This window comes from Malania oleifera, chromosome 3, assembly GCF_029873635.1.
Source record: "Malania oleifera isolate guangnan ecotype guangnan chromosome 3, ASM2987363v1, whole genome shotgun sequence".
NCBI classification, from domain to species: domain Eukaryota; kingdom Viridiplantae; phylum Streptophyta; class Magnoliopsida; order Santalales; family Ximeniaceae; genus Malania; species Malania oleifera.
Window position 1 is genome coordinate 23526862 of NC_080419.1, and position 17491 is coordinate 23544352.

Sequence of the window (17491 nt, forward strand, 5' to 3'; positions counted from 1 at the left end):
AACCTCAAATCAAAAACTCAAATTTTTTGAAAATCTCTCTCTCTCTCTGCTGCTTTCTTTCTTCATCTCTCTCGACTCGATCTTAACCACAAACGCGCAGCTCCTCCCCAGTCCGAACCCTAGGAAGGAAATTTTCACCTCGTTTCCGTCCGGAGCTGCTCCCATGGCGAATTCTGACTCCGCTCCTGCCATCCCCGCCGCCGGTTCTCCTCTCTCATCCGTAATCCCCCTCTTTTTCTCTTCTCTGTGTGTGAGTGTGTGCGTGTGTTTGAGTGGATTAGATATTTAGATCTGGTCTCTGTTGGTTTTCTGCGAACTAACTGCTTTTGATTATATGTATCTAATGCTTGCAGAAAAAGGAGAACCGGACTCCGATTGGCTCAAGAATCGCGGTATGTATGTTGTGCTGATTTCTTTGTTATGTATTACTCGTTGTAGTTTTTTTTTTTAACTTACTTCGGAGGCGATTGGTAGTTGGTTTCGAAGTACTATTCTTTTAAAATCTAGGGATGTGCTAAGTTTAGCTCTTCAGAGCAGAGAAGCAGTTCCAGAATCTGTTATTTTGTTTTTAGCTTTTCGTTGGTGATCTGTTTGGTTGGCAAGAAAATGCAGTAATAGAGAATGAATTGCGTTCATAATTTTCTCTGTTTGGAAGCCAAACTAACAGTAACCAAGACACTCAACCTTTATGTACTATGCTTGGGCAACCAATTTTTTGTGTGGGAGCAGGGGGTGGGGTTGGAAACGATACAAAACAAATAAATAAAGCTCACAATGCTCTTAATCTGTTGTTTTTTTTTTTGGTTTTTTTGTCTTTTCCAAATTTATCAGGAATTAAGTGAATCAAGGGCAGAATTGCTTACTAGAATCCAAGGTTTAAAACAGGTGAAAATTTTTTCTCCATATCTAATTTATTTTCTTTCACGCCATGTCTTTTGATTGTTTCATAAATGGTGCTTGGCTTGCCCTTTAGGATCTGCAAAGTTGGAGGTCGAAGTTAGACACTCAAGTTAAAGTTTATCGTGATGTAAGTTATGGCCTTTTATTTCAGAACACTTTTTTTTTTCTTATTCCTTTGTTTTAGTTTGAAAGCATGTTATTTGTGTTTCTTTTAGTTTTCTTGCATCCTAGTGCCTAAATTGTGACCCTCTTTGGTGCCCCAAGATACATATAGTTTGTCCCAAATGAATCCATCAAGCAAATATTTGCATAGACTGAAAGCATAATTTCAAAAACTACAAACCAACAATTATTTACAAGCAGAAGAGAACAATGATTTGAGCTTCAGCCATAACTGCTCAAGTCTTCAAGAAAGGGATCTGGAATAAGAAAGAGAACTATGAGAAATAGAGAAAGAGATTTGGGAATTATCTTTACTCTCACTGTGTTTTAGAAGAGTAGAAGGAGTAGGATTTTTAACCAATTCTATATCACCATAAGTCAATGTGTGATTTAATAGTTAATCATAGACCTTATTTATAAACTGGTCAAGACCCCATCCACTGAGAGATTTTCTCTCACATTTCCTACCATCAAGGGATTGTGAGTTTTCAAAATCTCTCATTTGAATTTCAAATCAGATTCAAATCTTCCATTTGAATTTCAAGCCGATGACTTAGTCTTAAGAGACTTAGTCATAGTATATCAAGTAGTTACTGTAAAATCTCATCTCCCATATTTGATTTTTGAATAAAATAATAATTATAATAATTTAGATAATAGTATTTTCAAATAAAACAAGATGTGTTATGTGTGTCACCAAAAAAAGGAAACATGCACGCTAACATAGACATCATTATGTAGAATACATAATAGATGTTACACGCTATTTATAATGACAATTTATTCTTGAAAAACTGCTTGAGGAATGAATTGGTATTTGTGGCACTTGTGCTCTAGTACAAGTGCATTGTAAACACACACACACACACATACATGTTAAGAATTTCATTTGTGAGTTTGTACCACATTAGAAAAATTGAGTGCATGATGGGTGTTAATATACATAGTTGGGCCTAAGACCCAATAGGCTTAAGCATTTTGGTCAAGTTGGTGTTCATCCATGTGTATCAAGGTCACCTATGGAATTTTCCGGTGTTAACAAGTGGTATCAAAGCCGACGGTTCGTAATTTTGGGTGAGCGACATCGTAAAAGTCGAGACGTATAGCTAATTCTCCTGACGTGCTAACAGTTGGAGGATCAAGTGTGTAACCGAGGCTAATAAGGATCATCTAAGCCTGAGATAGATTTGAATAAGATCAAGACATGGGAGGTAGGATTGGTTTGGAGGCACGTGGAATGCAATCCGAACCACGTAAAGTGCTAGTGGTAAGGCGTACTTGAGCAACTTTTGGGGAATTGGAAACTCACAAGTGAGGGGGAGATTGTTGACATTTGTGAGTTTGTCTCATATTGGAAAAATTGAGTGGATGATGGGTGTTGATATACATGGTTGGGCTTAAGACTTAATAGGCTTAAACTTTTGGGTCAAGTTGGTGCTCACTCATGTGTATCAAGCCTACCCATGAACTTTTCCGGTGTTAACAATACACACACATCTTAGAAGGTGGGGAGCTTGGCTTTTTATTTGTGCTCAAAGAGAGATATTATGGCTACTATACTGGTTATTAGATATGCTGTGGTATTGATGTTTATCTAATGGTTGTCCTTTACAGTTGCTGCTAAATGAAGATAGGTGTTTAAGTGCTTGCACAAGTACAAGGCTTTGAGTGGGCTTTAATTGCCCTTTATAATTTACTACATTGTTAAATGGGCCCTTGAAAGGGGCATTTTTTCAAACATTCTGCATCAACTATATGATTCCCTTGTGCAGTAAAGTCGCTAGTTATACTACCTCACAGGGAAAATCTAGTTAGATAAAGTGGCCGCAAAAGCATGCAGAGAGAGAGAGAGAGAGAGAGAGAGAGGGAGGGAGGGAGGGAGGGAGGGAGGGAGAGAGACATCTTTCATTATTCAAAGACATTGCTTACCTTCTACTCTAAGGATTTGAGCAAGACATAGTATGGCCTCACAGTTACCATCATCTTACACCAGTTTCCTTTTAATTGTACAAGAGGAAGTTAATAATGTCCATATTTAGAATTGATAAACAAGTTCTGTGTCTAACTTTTGTCACTCAATTTCTTCTGTAGAACTTATTGTTGTGGGAATGATATTAACTTGTCTTCTTTGATATCAAGAGAATGCCTCCAATGTGAAGTAGTTAATTTCTTTGTTTTCTGCATGGTAAAACATATGAATGTTATACAGTACATGCTATTGTTGATGCTGTTTTCTCTTATTTCATGCAGGAGCTTTCTGAACTAAAGAAATCACTGAATGTGGAAGTGGACCAACTTCGATCAGTAAGTCGCATTTCCAAATATGTACTAGTTATGCTTTGCAATCAGTTGTATATGTAGATTAACTAGCTGACTGAAAGTAGGAATTTCAAGAACTGAGGACCACTCTTCAGCAGCAACAAGATGATGTTACTGCTAGCTTAAAAAACTTGGGGGTAAGCAATGTCGAGGATTGTACTTTGCTCCTTCCCCTGTGGCTATTCATCAAATTGTTTCCCAAATTTAAAGGCTGATAGAAGCTTTTGCAGCTGCAGGAGGCCTCAGAAGATGCTAAAGCTATAGAGCTTCAAGATCCCAAGGTTGAAGTATATGAGGATAATCACAAGAAAACTGAACAATAGATAGCTTCAACTTTTTGAACATGATTGTGAGCAGATATAACAGTAAATGGGGCCTCATGGGAGTTTTCTTACTGGCTGTTTTCTTGATGCCCAGAAAAGCTTCTTCTGCAAATTCGTATTATGCATCTATTCTGTTAAGTTAAACATCACTATTTTTTTTTCCTCATAGCACAAAACTCTCATCCGAGTTTCAAAATGGAGTAGCATGAGTCCAAATTTGCATTTGACTGCCTATCCATGGACTAGAATTCTTTTTGTTTTTCTGTATCAACTTACCCAAATGAAAATTTATCGATCTCTGTTGGAGATCTCGAACTCAAGCCTTAAAATGATTGGAAATGGGTCAGCAATTCTGCAAAAGGGATGAGCTAATGTGTTCAATTGGGCCCACCAATCAACCAAAAAGAGTGACAAATGTGGTCAGAATCACTTGTATTGGGCTTTAATAAAGGCAAGACATGACCATAAAGTCTCATGCTTTAGCTCTGGGCAAGGGATGAGCAGATTTGGATTTGACAACCTTGTGGATGCAATCAAGGAAGGTGTATGTGTTTGAATACCAATTTGTGGTATTGATGAGCCTTACTATAAACCATAATATAATCTGTATGTCATGATGAGAAATTATACCTCCTTCATGTGTCTTGTTTTCTTAATTATACATTTATTGGAAATGAATTCTTTTTTGATATTAATGAATGTAAGATTAATTTACCACATGTTTAAATTAAGAAAATAAGTACACAGACACGAAGAGGGGAGGATGCCTGTATAATTTCTCATGTCATGATTTGCACAATACAACAAAGGATCAGTTGCCATTAATTTTTTTTTGGTTTATTGAGTCGTGAAGCCTATTGGGTATGAACTATATTTGTTTTTTCAGAAGGGGATCTCTTTTTTAAGGTTAAAAAGAGGCTTTCAATATTAAAGTTCTCCAAGAGTTATTAAAAAGGCGCTTTTAATGAGTTTTGGGTTCAGCATAATAGATAGTTTTCCATGAAACTTGTCAATCCGGTAGTTAAGTTTGGACAAATTTCGATTAAGCTCAAGCCCACCCCCCCAAAAAAAAAATAAAGCAAATTCAGGCTCTGCTAATTGGTTTTTTCAAACAAATTATTGCTAAATTTATTGTTTTAGCAGTGCATAATAAGAGCATAGTCAGTCTATAACAATGCATATATATATATATATATATATATATATATATATATATATATCAAACTAAATTTAATAGTAAATTAAAGAGACCATATCGAGAATTAGAATTAAGTTAAGTGGATTGTTAATTAATAATAATTAAGTTTTATTTATTTCAAAATGATATTGATAAATTTGTTTTAGGTACATAAAACACATAATAAATGGAACTAATTAATGTTGGTAAATTCAAGTTGAATTAGGCTAGTTCAAACTCAAACTTAAGTTCATATTCAATTTTTTTTCGTCCAAACTCATTTTTTTTTCACTTTTCGAAAGTTAAGTCTAATTACTAAATGTTTATATTTAATTCCTTATTAGAATATTACGTTGCGTTCAAGAGCATGAATTTCAGACCTAAGATTTGAATTTAGACAAATTTTAATATAATTTTATATTACATTTTATTCAAATCCAATACAACTCCAAATCTATTTCTAAACATAGGGTTAAAGTATTTATGTTGTGTTTGATAAGTAGAAAGGAAGAGAGAGAGAGAGAGAGGGAGAGAGAGAGAGAGAGAGAGAGAGAGGAAAAAGTGAAAAGAATGAAATTGAAAGAAGGAAAGAGTGATTCTCACTTATTAGTTGATTGAACTAAAGGAAAATAGAAGAAAATAAAATGTCGGTAAGGGATAAGTAGTAAATTTAGTCATTAAAATTAATAACAATGTTCTTTCTTTTCTTTTCTTTTTTCCACATTTTTGGAGAGATTGACTGTGAGGGTGGATTTTATATATATATATATATATATATATATATATATATATATATATATATATTTTAATATTTGAATTTCAAATTCTCAAACATGGGTTAGGGGTTTTTAGCACAAATGGCAAATGGTGGTCCTGGCTGCATGTACGACAGAGCAAAATAACAGAGGCAGTCGTCTGTCTATTCCTCTCTGTTTTTAATAATGGATACACACTGTTTTTTCAAAGGTACTTCTTTCATCATAGGGCAAATTTCCTGAAGAACAGGGGCTTCCTTTGTCTTTTTCCTCAGGTGATGCTCTCTAGCCATCCTGCATATTTGGTCCCAGAGAGTGCACAAGACTGCAGGCCTGTCCATCTCACTTCCAATCCCAATTCTGCAACCCCCCCTCCCTCCCAAGTTCAGAGCTCATACTTCAAACCCTAGGCAAGAGAATCTCCTCCCCAACCTCATTCCTACCTCCCTTAGGGTTTGGTTGTTTCATAGATTTAGGCTTTACAGCTTAGGACAGAATAATACTAATAATAATTACCTTATTTTATAAGGGATTTGGTGAGTGAAATCTTCTTCATTCAGCCAGCCTTAACCCACGATTGTAGATTTTAGGTTTTGTAAGATTGGTCTACCTAAAATTATCTTATTTCTTTTCCCATCTTAACTAAGATATTTCTCCTAAAGGTACAAAATTGTTTTTCTTCCTTTAATCAAATTGTTTCTTCCTTTGCTTCACGAGGTATTTTGTTGAATGACCCAGTTTCTAAACTGTCTATTAACATTTTATTACAAAACGTCTTTCTTTGACTAGTTTTTATTAGTGGTATTTTAACATATTTTTGAGCTATTTTAGCAAATAATTTTATACTTACTTTCTCATAGGCTAAAAAGTAGTCCCAAGCGATGTGGCATATCACCACACTCAAACTTTTAAGAGTATTTTTGAAATATTTTGAGATAACTTGTGTATTCACACAATTTTCAAAATATACAATATTTATCTTTGATCATTGTTACAAATCATTCAATATCTGTAAGAAAATATTTTAGTGATTTAACTTTTTTGAGGCTCCTCTAATACTTGAAGCAAGTCTAGGTCATTCTCTTATAAAAGACAAAGTGATACTACTGATTACAAATTTTTTTTTTTAATTTTGCTTTTCATTTTTCCTAAACTTTTAACCAAGTATGGTCCGTATGAACATTTTTACATGAGATCTTATAAAAATTTTGTGAATGAACTCTTATAAAGATTGGGTATTAATACGCGCAAGAATCGTGTTGATTTTTTTTGGCCCATTAGAGATCCATCGAGCTTGGAATACACAATAAACTTATCTCCCATCCTAATCGAACCATTCCCTTTCCCATCTCATCTCAAGGTTAAGAGATTGTGTTCAATTATATAAGACTATATGTTGTAGCCTCTAAGGTATACTCTATTTTTTATATATATATATATATATATATATATATATATATATATATATATATAAATATACAGTTGACGAGAGGCAGAGGCGGAAACAGGGGCTACTTTTTGTCTTTCTAACTTAAATCAAGCTCTGTAGTTATCCTGCACGCTTGCTCCCACAGAGTGCACAGCAGCACAGAAGACTACAGAGCAGTTCACCTCACTTTCACTCTCCATTCTCCAACACGTACCCAACTTCAAAGTTACAGAGCAACCCTCCTTCAACCTCTTTCCATCCTTCCCCTCAAGCTCCCCTCTAATGGCCACACCATCGTCTGCTGATGAATCTTCAGAACCCCTCAAATATAAGGTACCCGTGTCCCTCTTCCCACTTACATAAAACCCATTTCCTCTTTCTTCTCTTCCTAATGCTTTTTATCTTCTTCCCCTGTTTCCAAGCTCATCTTTTTCCTTCTCTGTTTTTCAGAGATGGGACTTGAAGGTTTCCATCCACTGCCAAGGTTGCAAGAGAAAGGTCCAGAAAGTTCTCAAAAGCATCGACGGTACCAACCAAGCTTACATTCTTGTATACTCTGTTTGGTTGCTGTGGAAACAAACAAGGCCTTCGCCTTCTCAAGAATCTCTCTTCCAAGCCTAAGAAAAATATTTGCCTGTTTGGCTTTCTCTACGTGAATTTTATTTTTCATTTCTTTGAAACTTTTGACTGTTTTCTTCAGCAATTGAACGGATCGTTAATGTTTTACGCGGACATAGCCGTATAGGATTCTGCTACACTGTTTTTGGGTCTTTCTTGCTGCTCTTTTCTTTTCATTCGCAGACTATTTTATTCACAGGTGTTTACATCGCAAATGTTGATTCTCGTCTGCAAAAGGTTACTGTTACGGGAAATGTGGATGTAGAGACCCTGATCAGGAAACTGGTAAAATCAGGGAAGCATGCAGAAAGATGGCCGGAAAAGCCCACAGGGAAGGGGAAAAAGTCCGGCAAAGGAAAGAACAAGGACAAACAAAAGGACTCAAAAGATGGTGAACATAAGAGTGATGGTGATCAGGAGGACGTAACAGAGAATGAGGATGCAAAGGTCAACTCTGCTAAAATTGGCAGCCGTGAAAACAGAGTCAAATTGAGTGGAGGTGAAACGAGCGAGGGACAAAAGAAAGAGTCAAAAAATGGAGGGAAGTCGCCGGAGAATTCTCCGGCCAGGGATCATTTCTCGGGAATGGAGCAGAAGGGTAGCAGCAACAGCGAGGAAACTCCTGAGCAAGGTGGTGGAGGGCAATGTAGCAAGAAGAAGCGGAAGGGGCAAAATGGTAACAATGGCAATGCTGGTTCGCACGAGGACGGTACAGGGGCAGCTGACAACCCCGCCGCCGGTCGGGGAACAAGTTCGGTTAATCTCAGCCCTACACGTCAGCAAACATTCCAATTCCTCCCAACAGATTCCCCTCCTCCAGTGTATTATCTCGTAAGTCACTCAAATACAGCCCATACGAAAACAATCAATCCACCTTATCATTTTCCATCACCAATTTACATGTATGAATCTGACCTGGTGCAGGTAACCCCATTTGATTCTTTCGAGATCTTCAGTGATGAAAACCCTAATGGATGTTCAATCATGTGATGACTTGATCAATCGAGACGGGCAATGTGCCCTGCCGGGACACAATGATAGTTCTATCTTAGCTAGTGTATGTATAGAGAGAAATGACATCAGCCTGCTAAAATATATTCAAGGATAGAGTGCTAAATGAGTCAAGAATAGGAGGAAGTGTGTTTCGTCTTCTGATGGATGTTTGCTAATAGTTTATGGTGTACTGGTTTCCCTAATTTTGACTCACTTGTAATCTGTAAGACCTAAAGTTTTTCAGTTGATTTTTAGATATTGCAGCAAAAGTGTGCTTTGGAAGATGAGGGAAATGAAACCATTGCATTTAAGTTCAGGGAATGCTACTCATGCTGCATCATATGCTTTGTCATTCAATTCACAGTGAGCATAGATTCTGTCAAGAAACACACACTTATCCAGACAATTAGTTGGCATAGAATATCATTTGGTAGCCTATTGTGTTTGCTTAATGTGAGGAACCTTTCGTCACCAACATAAAAGTTCCATGCTTTAGCTCACCTTTCTTCATAGTGGGGCATATTCACAATGGCATGTGCCTCCCAATAAACCTTGGATGGTGTTTCATTGGCAAGTCTAGTCGCATGAACCCGAACAGAATTTAGTAACTACTAACTAGAGTACTAGTGGGAAATCATTTGGGTACCATCTCATGTGAGACTGAGATAGGTCGAAGCAAAGTTGCTTGGATTTGTAATGTCGACGCCACCCTCACCTTTCTTTCTAGGCTTTAATTTGTAAAAGAAAAAACAATGATGTACCCTCTAAACCATTCTATGCCGTGAAAAATAAGAACTAAAATGTAACTTCCTAAGCCAACACAATTCAGGGATCACTTCGGGATGAAAAATGCAGATCGCTACGTCCCTGTCTTGTGTAAACTTTGGTAAATGGCGAAACCCAAATTATAAGATCCAAGATTTGGTTCTGTAATCAAGAAATTCATCTTTAATGTGTGCCCCTAAACGCTTGTAAAAACCAATATAATAAAGAGAGCACAAACAGAAAGAATTTTATTAACAGTAGTTCCACTTTGAAATGTTGGAAGGCTGGAAGCAGATAAGATGACGTGAGGTGGCATAAAAGTAAAATAAAATAAAATAGAAGCAAGACTAAGCGAAGCTTGTTGACAATTCACAATAGAGAAAAAAAGATTCTTAACTCAATTCATTTGTGTTCAGGGATTACTGGGAGTGTGATTTGGGAAGTCTAGACTCCCGTGTTTGGTTTGTCTTCGGAATCTCACATGGCATGCATTGGGAATCTGTCATGCCCACAAAACCTGCCCATCTATTTCTTTGGTAGTCTAGATTCTCATGGTAATGGCATCCTTGTCCCAAGCATAGCTGATTAAGTAGCAGAGCATGGAATTGCAGCCAAATGAGAGAATTTGGGAGGAAATATAGGGGAGGGAAGGAGGAAGAAAAGAGAAAGGAGACACAATGGGGGTAAACACGCACATGTGTTTACACACACACACGTTCACTTCAGTTTCAAGCTCACACAAACTTAATTCCACATGACTTTCACACCCTATTTATAAGCTTAAAATTGCAAGAAATTACAAATAAATCAATTTCTTATCCAATTCTTCTGAATAAAGTCTACATCAAGGGTTTACCACTCTACCCACTCTGGCTTCTTGATCTACTACATCAGCTGCATTCCTGGGCATGTAATTTCATGAACCAAACACCCAGGTATCCCTAAAAGGCAATGTCGGCTAGTAAAAGATTCTTAACTAGAAGGCAATAAAATGGCTCATTTTGCTTTCTTGTGAATTGATTGCCCCATTTGGGACATTTGACGAATTTGCTGGAAATTTCCTCAGCCCCAGGGAGAGATTTCTTCATCCATTCAGCTTACCTGTCAAGGTACTCATCTCTCTAAAATTCACATGTAAAGATAAAAGAAATTAAATTGAAAATAACCAGTTAACTATTTACATACATGCAAAATTATGCGTCAAAACAAGAGAAAAGGATTACGTAATAAAACCATTATACAGAAAGTGTGTTTGGCATATGCATGCATGGCCCAAAAACTATAACTAGCATGTCTGGCTGGCAGCAAGACCATAAATGAGCACCAAGACACTTACAGGCAAGTCGATGCCTTTGAGGTGCGCTGGTTTGTTCCAAGCATGATCACAATCACGGTTACATCATCATGATATTTTCTTCTCCTGCCAACTGGAATACTCATCAACTCTTCCATGCTGAAACCTGCAAAAATGAAATCGAGGCTTTGAAGACCAGAGATCCAAATTATTACATAATCCGACAATGGGTAGCATGAACTAAACATAAGTTCAGGATGAGTTAAAACGTGTCTTTAAGGTTGTTTCATGATGACTATCTCATGGCCCAAAATTTTCACAGGCACAGCTTCAGATGAGAACTGGAACCTTATTTTCTTTTCAGGCCAAGGAGCCGGAACTTTTGTGTTCTCAGTCCATCTATGTCTATTTGTTTTGATTGAAAATATCAAGGAGGCTGTGTCAATGCTGTAGGGTGAAGCATGAATCATTTTGTCAGTAACAATAGCATTGCATAGCCCAAAGCTATGTTTGCAAAATGACTAACCTAAGGGCAAACAACAATTATAACTGTCTTTTCTTTTTTTCTTTTTTTAGCTTCCAATAGTAATTATATTTCAGTATGGATAATGTATGCATAATTTTAGTAGTATTTTCACATCCTAACCACAATAGGAAATGTGTGACCAATCCCCCCAAAAGTATTCTTCCTATCCTTAACAGTTGAAGACAACTTCAGGAAAAGGTTGATGATTGTATCAAATTTAAAAGGTTCATTCAAAATAAAAATTTTCACACATCTAAACAGGTATGAGCAGAGTATGCAGCTCATACCTGAAATCCAGAGCCACAGATTTCAAACATAAGAAAAAATAACTGATATAAGAGTGCAAAATCTCTTATCAAGGCCCATCAGAATAAAATATCTTCATAAGCTTAAGATAACTAGGATTTCACCTGCACAATCTGCAGCTCTCCCTACAAGCTGCTCAACTAGATACTTCGCTGGATCTCCCGAAGGGTTGTTCAAGATATATGAATGGACAAGTTGTACAGCCTCATCATTGCTGAAGAAGTCAAACAAACCATCACTCCCAACTATAACAAAGTGATCCGATTTCATGATTTTATGTACACTCAGGGATGGTTGTGCGGAGACATATGGAGGACTTTGAAGGTTACGAACTTTAATGATTCCCATCAGAGCATCATTCAAGTTTTCCTGCGCCCAGAAAATATCAGTCTTAGCTCCAGTTCAAGGGGAAAAAAAACTAAGAGGTGTAGAAATACATTTGAATATGACATGCTAAGGCACTGGGCCATTTATTTAATAGTTCCAGCCTTGGAGACTTGGTGCACAAAAATTGGCCTGGTTCTTCCAGATTTTTATGCTAAAAGAGGTTGTATCATGTATGAGTAACAAATTATCGCTGTGATGTGCTGCAATGTGAATGTTAGCCAGATTAAGAACCGAACACAAATAAAAACATATCGATCTACCTTCTTCAAGTAACCGACTCCAAATGCACGAGTGACCTTCAATTTCCCTTTCACTTTTCCAGCTATAATTGTTGTGGGATCATTAGGATGATCGTACAGTAATTGAGATCTTTCAACTTCATTGTCAACAGTATGACTGTCAGTAAGCTGGATAGCTTTCAATTTGGCATGCTCGTTTATGTCAACATCTTCACTGTAAGTGGCCAACACAGCTCTACTATCACCTAAATTGAGTGTGTACAAATCCTGCCCAAGGAGGAGGACAACCAAAACACAAGATCCAACACATACTAAATCAGGGCGGTCCTCCATTTCTTGTTCAACCATGTACAGGAAATCACTCTCTGCATGATTAAGAGCACGCTGGAGGCAATCAAGTACCCCTTGCCTAAATGAATCAGATGACCTTCCTGATTTCACACATGGAGTTACCTTTGCAACATCATCAACCCATGGATTCTTGCTATTATCAGTGCAAGAAGCAGTTTTTCTCTTATGGTTAATAGTATTATCCTCAAACATATATTGGTGAGACCCATCTGAACTCAAGAAATCTGAAGATCCAAAGCGATCCTGTTTTTGTTCCCATTCCAACAAGTTAAAGAAGAAACCAATTGTTTCATACAAGGTCCCAGCCAGGAAATCAGCTGCATCTCTTCCATTGAAGCCATCGTAGATTGCACAAAAGAGCCACCCATTTTCTTCAGAACACACGGCTTGAACTCTATCTTCACCAGCAGGGCCACCTGCCACTTGTGCTTCCATAGAATTAAGGAAACCCTCACTTCTGGAAGGTGCACTCATGGATTTCAAAAAATAGGAATCAATTTCAGCAGGATCATTTTGAGTTGATGGACTGCAACTTAAGTTTGACATGCTACTCTGGAGAGAAGATGACAATTTATCCAATTTTGAAAGAGATGGTGAAGAGGGAAATTTTCGAAATGATTTCGGGGAGTCCCAACTTGGAAGTATTTCTGTCCCCAATAAACCATTGCAGATGTTTGTGTTTGCCAAAGTGGCATTGGCACTTAAAGCTGCACCAGATAAACAAGAAAAGGAACCACAGGTTCTTCGGAGTTTTATTCCAGGCAGAATATCGTATCCATCAGAAAGCTCACAAGAATTACCCTTCTCACCATTGCATTGATAACCAAAACTTATTTTGATTTCCTCTTCAGGATTGATAATTAGCCCTCCTTGCATGATTTACAGCTGAAAAAGTACAACCATCTTAGTATTTAGAAAGCCATGATATGTTAAAATGAGTAGTTAAGTTAATGATCCAGGATATTTTTTTAAGAAAGGGGGAAAATGAAGAAAAGAAAATGAGCACAGAAAGTACGATCATTATGCTGAATACTATTTTTAACAGCTATGGCTAGTGTTTGTAGATGCACAACGGAATATGACACTATTCTTAAAATATTACTTGAGGACAAGAAGAAAAGAAAAATTAAACTTTGGATGTAATAAGTAGCGTCGATTTTAAGAAAGTTGATCAAGAAATCAATAGTGCTCAATTCTCAACTTTATATCAGACCATCTCAAATAAGGTTTTGATTTGTGCATGTAGGGCCATCAGTGCCAAAGCCACAGAGACAAAAGCACAATACTGCTAATAAAGAATCATACCCAAATTTTGAGGGAAGGGTGTTTGAATTTTAAGATAGTATCAGCCATGACTACAACAACAACAAGCCTCAAGTCCCACTAGGTGTGGTAGGCTATATGAATCATTTTCCGCCATTTTTTCACCCAATCCACAGCATTTTCCTCTATTAGATTAAGGGATATTAAATCCTTCCTCGCTGCCTCATTCCAAGTTATTTCAGGTCTATCCCTACCCCTTTTCATGTAAGAAACCATAAATAACTCACCCCTCCTCATTCCAAGTATCAGTCATGACTATTAATGATAAAATAGTTATAATATAACTTGAAATTACTAAATTTTTACATGCAAACAGAAGGAAACCAATCTGAATTTTGGTTAGATGAAAATAAGAAGATTCTAGTGGCTCAATTTTTCAAATAGACAATGCAATATGATTCGTGTCTTAATCATCCTCTCTCCAAATCACATAGCATGTTACGAATTTTGATATCATAACAGTTGCTGACATCGAGCACTATTCCTCCATTTATTTGGCATTTTCTAACTTTTTCATGGCCTCGTGAAAATTTCAGTTGACCAAATTATATAAGCACTTGCTCATGTACTTCCAAGCCACTATAAGAATAATTTGAGGTTTGAGTTGTAACAGCCCTTCCTCTTTCCAAGTTCCAAAATTTCTCCCAAGTTGCCTATATGATGTTCATTTTTTAGTAACTACTGAAATATTATAGCAGGGGAAAAATTAAACACACCACGTTTTCCTTAAAATTAAAAAAAAAAAAAAAAAACTATTATTAGGCTTATCAGATTTCATCTACTTAAATAGTTAAAATTACAAAACAAACACCAAAAACTATAGGATTTAAATACTGTGAAATTTCACTATGGTGGCTGATTTCACATTCAAATTAACAATAAAATGCCTTGTCTCAACTACTCACAATAGATACCACAATATAGATCTATAAAATATATATTAAAAAAAAAGTATTAAATTTGTCCAGGAATTTTTTAATTAATTAATTTTTTTAGTTTGTTTTCTTTGTTAAAAAAGCCATGTCTAAACTCAGAGGACGAGATTTAAGAATTCTCCTTTCAGGTTATTAAAGAAAGCAAGAAAATTATAAAATATTGTCATGAAACTATTAAAAGTCACCAACATATTAAAATCTTTTGAAGCTTTACACTGAAGAAATATGGAAAACAAATACTTCCTGTTCCAGATACAGCTAAACGGATCCTTCAGATTCAAACTAAATCCACAAAAAGCAAATTCTTTTATTTATTATTTCTTTCTCCTTTCCTTTTCAAGGAATAAGGTATAACTGTATAAGGATGAAAGAAAACTAAGACCCCCGAGTCCATTGTGATTATCAAACAAACCCAAATATAGACTGCAGATAATAATAATAATAATAATAATAATAATAATAATAATAACAACAACAATAAATTTACCAAATAAACAACCCGAGCTTAAAAGAAGCAGATTTCAACATGGGATTCATCAATCAAAAGGATCTATGTGGCTGTACCCAAGAAATTCTCGAACTGGCACTCTCAAGTACCCCCACACGCACTTAAAACAAACAAATAATCAAGCATACTGCCCCCCCAAAAAAAACCCAGAAAGGAGAAGGTTCGATGTCTAATGAACAATAAAAATAACCTAACAGAGGCATTAATCTCGGTTACAGAAACAAAAAACAGAGTGAAAGAGCAAAACCCACCTCGAGTTTTCGATTTTCAGAGGATCAGCGAAGCCAGAGAATGGAGAACGTGATTGTGCGCAAATGGGTGTTCTCTATCTTACATATGGGTCAGGGGAGGCCAGTGAAGCTAAATAAGAGGGTGGAGAGAAGAAAAAAGGAAAGCAGATCTCAAAGAAGAACTGGAAGGGAGAATCTGATGAGAAGTTTGATCAGGAATTGCGTGCGGGAACGACCATTGAATGGCTGAGAATCCGCGGCGATGAATTCAGAGGAGTTTCTTTCGCTGGCGTATAGGAGATGGATTCTCACTGAGGCCGATACTCGTGGCGAGAGAGAGAGAGAGAGAGAGAAGAGGGAAATGTGCCGTTTTTGAGTTACAATATAAATTTATAAGACTCTGGAGTTTCATTGCAAAATAGTCGCCTTCCTCTGTTTTATTACGAAAATGCCTTTTCCTTTTTTTCACTGTTTTCTCCTTCAGCTTCTGCTTAGGGTGTAATCGGTTATATTCGGTTCGGTTTTAATCAAAACCAATAACCGAACCGAACTAATCGATTTTCAAACTAAACAAATCGAAATCGAATCATACACCAACTGTTTATTTGAACCAAAAACTATATTTTTTTTTTCAGTTTGATTCGGTTTGGGTTCGATTTTCGATTTTTCGGTAAATTTTGTTTAGGTTTTACAAATGAATAATAATAATAATAATAATAAGATGATCCCTTAATTTTAGGTATTACAGGGATATAAATAAATATAAATAATTTATATATGTTTTATGTAAAAATATATATGAACTTTAGTATTAGTAATAATGTGATAGGATTTTTTTTGTTGGACAAGGTGTAGTAGCAAATTGTTGGAAAAAAAGTTCACTTATGAATATAAAATTTGAGTAAAAAAGTTTAGTTAGGCAAAATTTTATTCCATAAAGTAAAATATTGAATAAAAACTTAATTATTATTAAATAATTTGGGTAAAAAACATAGCTTTGATAAAAAGACAAAGACCTCTCTTAAAATTTCAAAAATTTTAGTGACCTCCCGTAAGATTTTAAAAATTCCAATTGTCTCCTATGAGATTTGTCAAAATACAAATTTTCTCTTATATGCTGCAAAAGATTAATTTTTTTTTTTGAGAAAAAAGTTTGTATCTTTTTAGTACACTTCAAGAGAGGTTATGACACTTTTTAAATATCACGAAACATCTTTATTTTTTTACCAAATCTCACAAAGTGTGTTTTTTGTCCTAAATATTTTTGTTCATGTGCATTGGCATTAATTTTTTGTCAAGTCCTTTCGATTATAGTTCCTAAAACTGTATTTTTTTTTTTTATATAAAAATTTAGTCCTTTTGACTAAAAAAATAAATGATTAATTTGAATTGAGTAAAGGTTTAGTCCCTATGTATAATTTACACAAGTTATTTTTTGTTTAATCTCTATATTATGCAATTTATATTTCAAATTCATGACTTTTGATATACCTCAAATATATCACTTACCATAAATCCAAAGGAGACAAGAGCCAGCATTGATGAGGGCAATTACTACCTAAGTCAACTGCTCAGGCAGAGCAATTGACGCCAGCTCTATGATGATTAGAGCAATCTACGCCAACGTTATAACAACTGGAGCGATTCACGTTTGCGCCATAATTCGCTAATAAATGGCACATCACCCTTGGGTCAAACTCCATTACTATAAATGGGGATTCAGAGAAGAGGTTAAGGTATCTCATTATAAACTCTACTTTACTGTTGCATAAAAAACCTCTCAAGTCAATCCTTGACTTAGGCATTGGAGCGATCCCCCGGAGTACACCCCGAGTCCTCCAAGCCTTGCTTATTTATCTCTTTTCAGGTGGTCGTGATCAGGCATCGTGAAGGTCGTTCAATTTTTGGCTGCAACAGTTGGCGCCGTCTGTGGGAACTTCTTGAGAGGTTT

At 36.1% G+C, this 17491-nt stretch overlaps 3 protein-coding genes across 5 annotated transcripts; 2 read left to right on the plus strand and 1 right to left on the minus strand.

The window, feature by feature from the left end:
* Nucleotides 1-3936, plus strand: LOC131152143 (uncharacterized). Of its 2 annotated transcripts, none has more exons than XM_058103820.1 (7): nt 1-220; nt 354-392; nt 832-885; nt 974-1027; nt 3313-3366; nt 3447-3518; nt 3612-3936. In XM_058103820.1, exons 1-7 carry the CDS (start codon nt 164-166, stop codon nt 3702-3704), a joined length of 423 nt encoding a protein of 140 aa, XP_057959803.1. In that variant the 5' UTR covers nt 1-163; the 3' UTR covers nt 3705-3936. The 2 variants fall into 2 exon arrangements, with proteins under 2 accessions (XP_057959803.1, XP_057959804.1); XM_058103821.1 differs by having other exon boundaries at nt 5-220; nt 3618-3936.
* Nucleotides 3937-7190: 3254 nt separating this feature from the next.
* LOC131152144 (heavy metal-associated isoprenylated plant protein 35-like) lies at nt 7191-8945 on the plus strand. The gene is made up of 4 exons (XM_058103822.1): nt 7191-7398; nt 7516-7591; nt 7883-8514; nt 8608-8945. The coding sequence occupies exons 1-4, from the start codon at nt 7348-7350 to the stop codon at nt 8671-8673; spliced, it is 825 nt and encodes a 274-aa protein (XP_057959805.1). The 5' UTR covers nt 7191-7347; the 3' UTR covers nt 8674-8945.
* Nucleotides 8946-10119: 1174 nt separating this feature from the next.
* On the minus strand, nt 10120-15952 carry LOC131152146 (probable protein phosphatase 2C 40). 2 transcript variants are annotated; one of them, XM_058103824.1, is made up of 5 exons: nt 15562-15952; nt 12215-13429; nt 11672-11936; nt 10778-10901; nt 10120-10542 (listed from the first exon to the last, which is right to left on the minus strand). In XM_058103824.1, the coding sequence occupies exons 2-5, from the start codon at nt 13418-13420 to the stop codon at nt 10539-10541; spliced, it is 1599 nt and encodes a 532-aa protein (XP_057959807.1). In that variant the 5' UTR covers nt 13421-13429; nt 15562-15952; the 3' UTR covers nt 10120-10538. The 2 variants fall into 2 exon arrangements, with proteins under 2 accessions (XP_057959807.1, XP_057959806.1); XM_058103823.1 differs by having other exon boundaries at nt 10120-10562.
* Nucleotides 15953-17491: the final 1539 nt, after the last annotated feature.

Bases quoted from the DNA above. Each gene is read 5' to 3' on its own strand.
- LOC131152143 (XM_058103820.1), top strand. From the start codon at position 164: ATGGCGAATTCTGACTCCGCTCCTGCCATCCCCGCCGCCGGTTCTCCT. The intron at 221-353 runs GTAATCCCCCTC...TAATGCTTGCAG, and splicing joins CCGGTTCTCCTCTCTCATCC to AAAAAGGAGAACCGGACTCC. The intron at 886-973 runs GTGAAAATTTTT...CTTGCCCTTTAG, and splicing joins GAATCCAAGGTTTAAAACAG to GATCTGCAAAGTTGGAGGTC.
- LOC131152144 (XM_058103822.1), top strand. From the start codon at position 7,348: ATGGCCACACCATCGTCTGCTGATGAATCTTCAGAACCCCTCAAATAT. The intron at 7,592-7,882 runs GTACCAACCAAG...TTTTATTCACAG, and splicing joins AGTTCTCAAAAGCATCGACG to GTGTTTACATCGCAAATGTT. The intron at 8,515-8,607 runs GTAAGTCACTCA...GACCTGGTGCAG, and splicing joins CTCCTCCAGTGTATTATCTC to GTAACCCCATTTGATTCTTT.
- LOC131152146 (XM_058103823.1), bottom strand. From the start codon at position 13,420: ATGCAAGGAGGGCTAATTATCAATCCTGAAGAGGAAATCAAAATAAGT. The intron at 11,937-12,214 runs GTAGATCGATAT...TTCTGGGCGCAG, and splicing joins GAGTCGGTTACTTGAAGAAG to GAAAACTTGAATGATGCTCT. The intron at 10,902-11,671 runs GTGAAATCCTAG...TCATTTTTGCAG, and splicing joins GAGAGCTGCAGATTGTGCAG to GTTTCAGCATGGAAGAGTTG.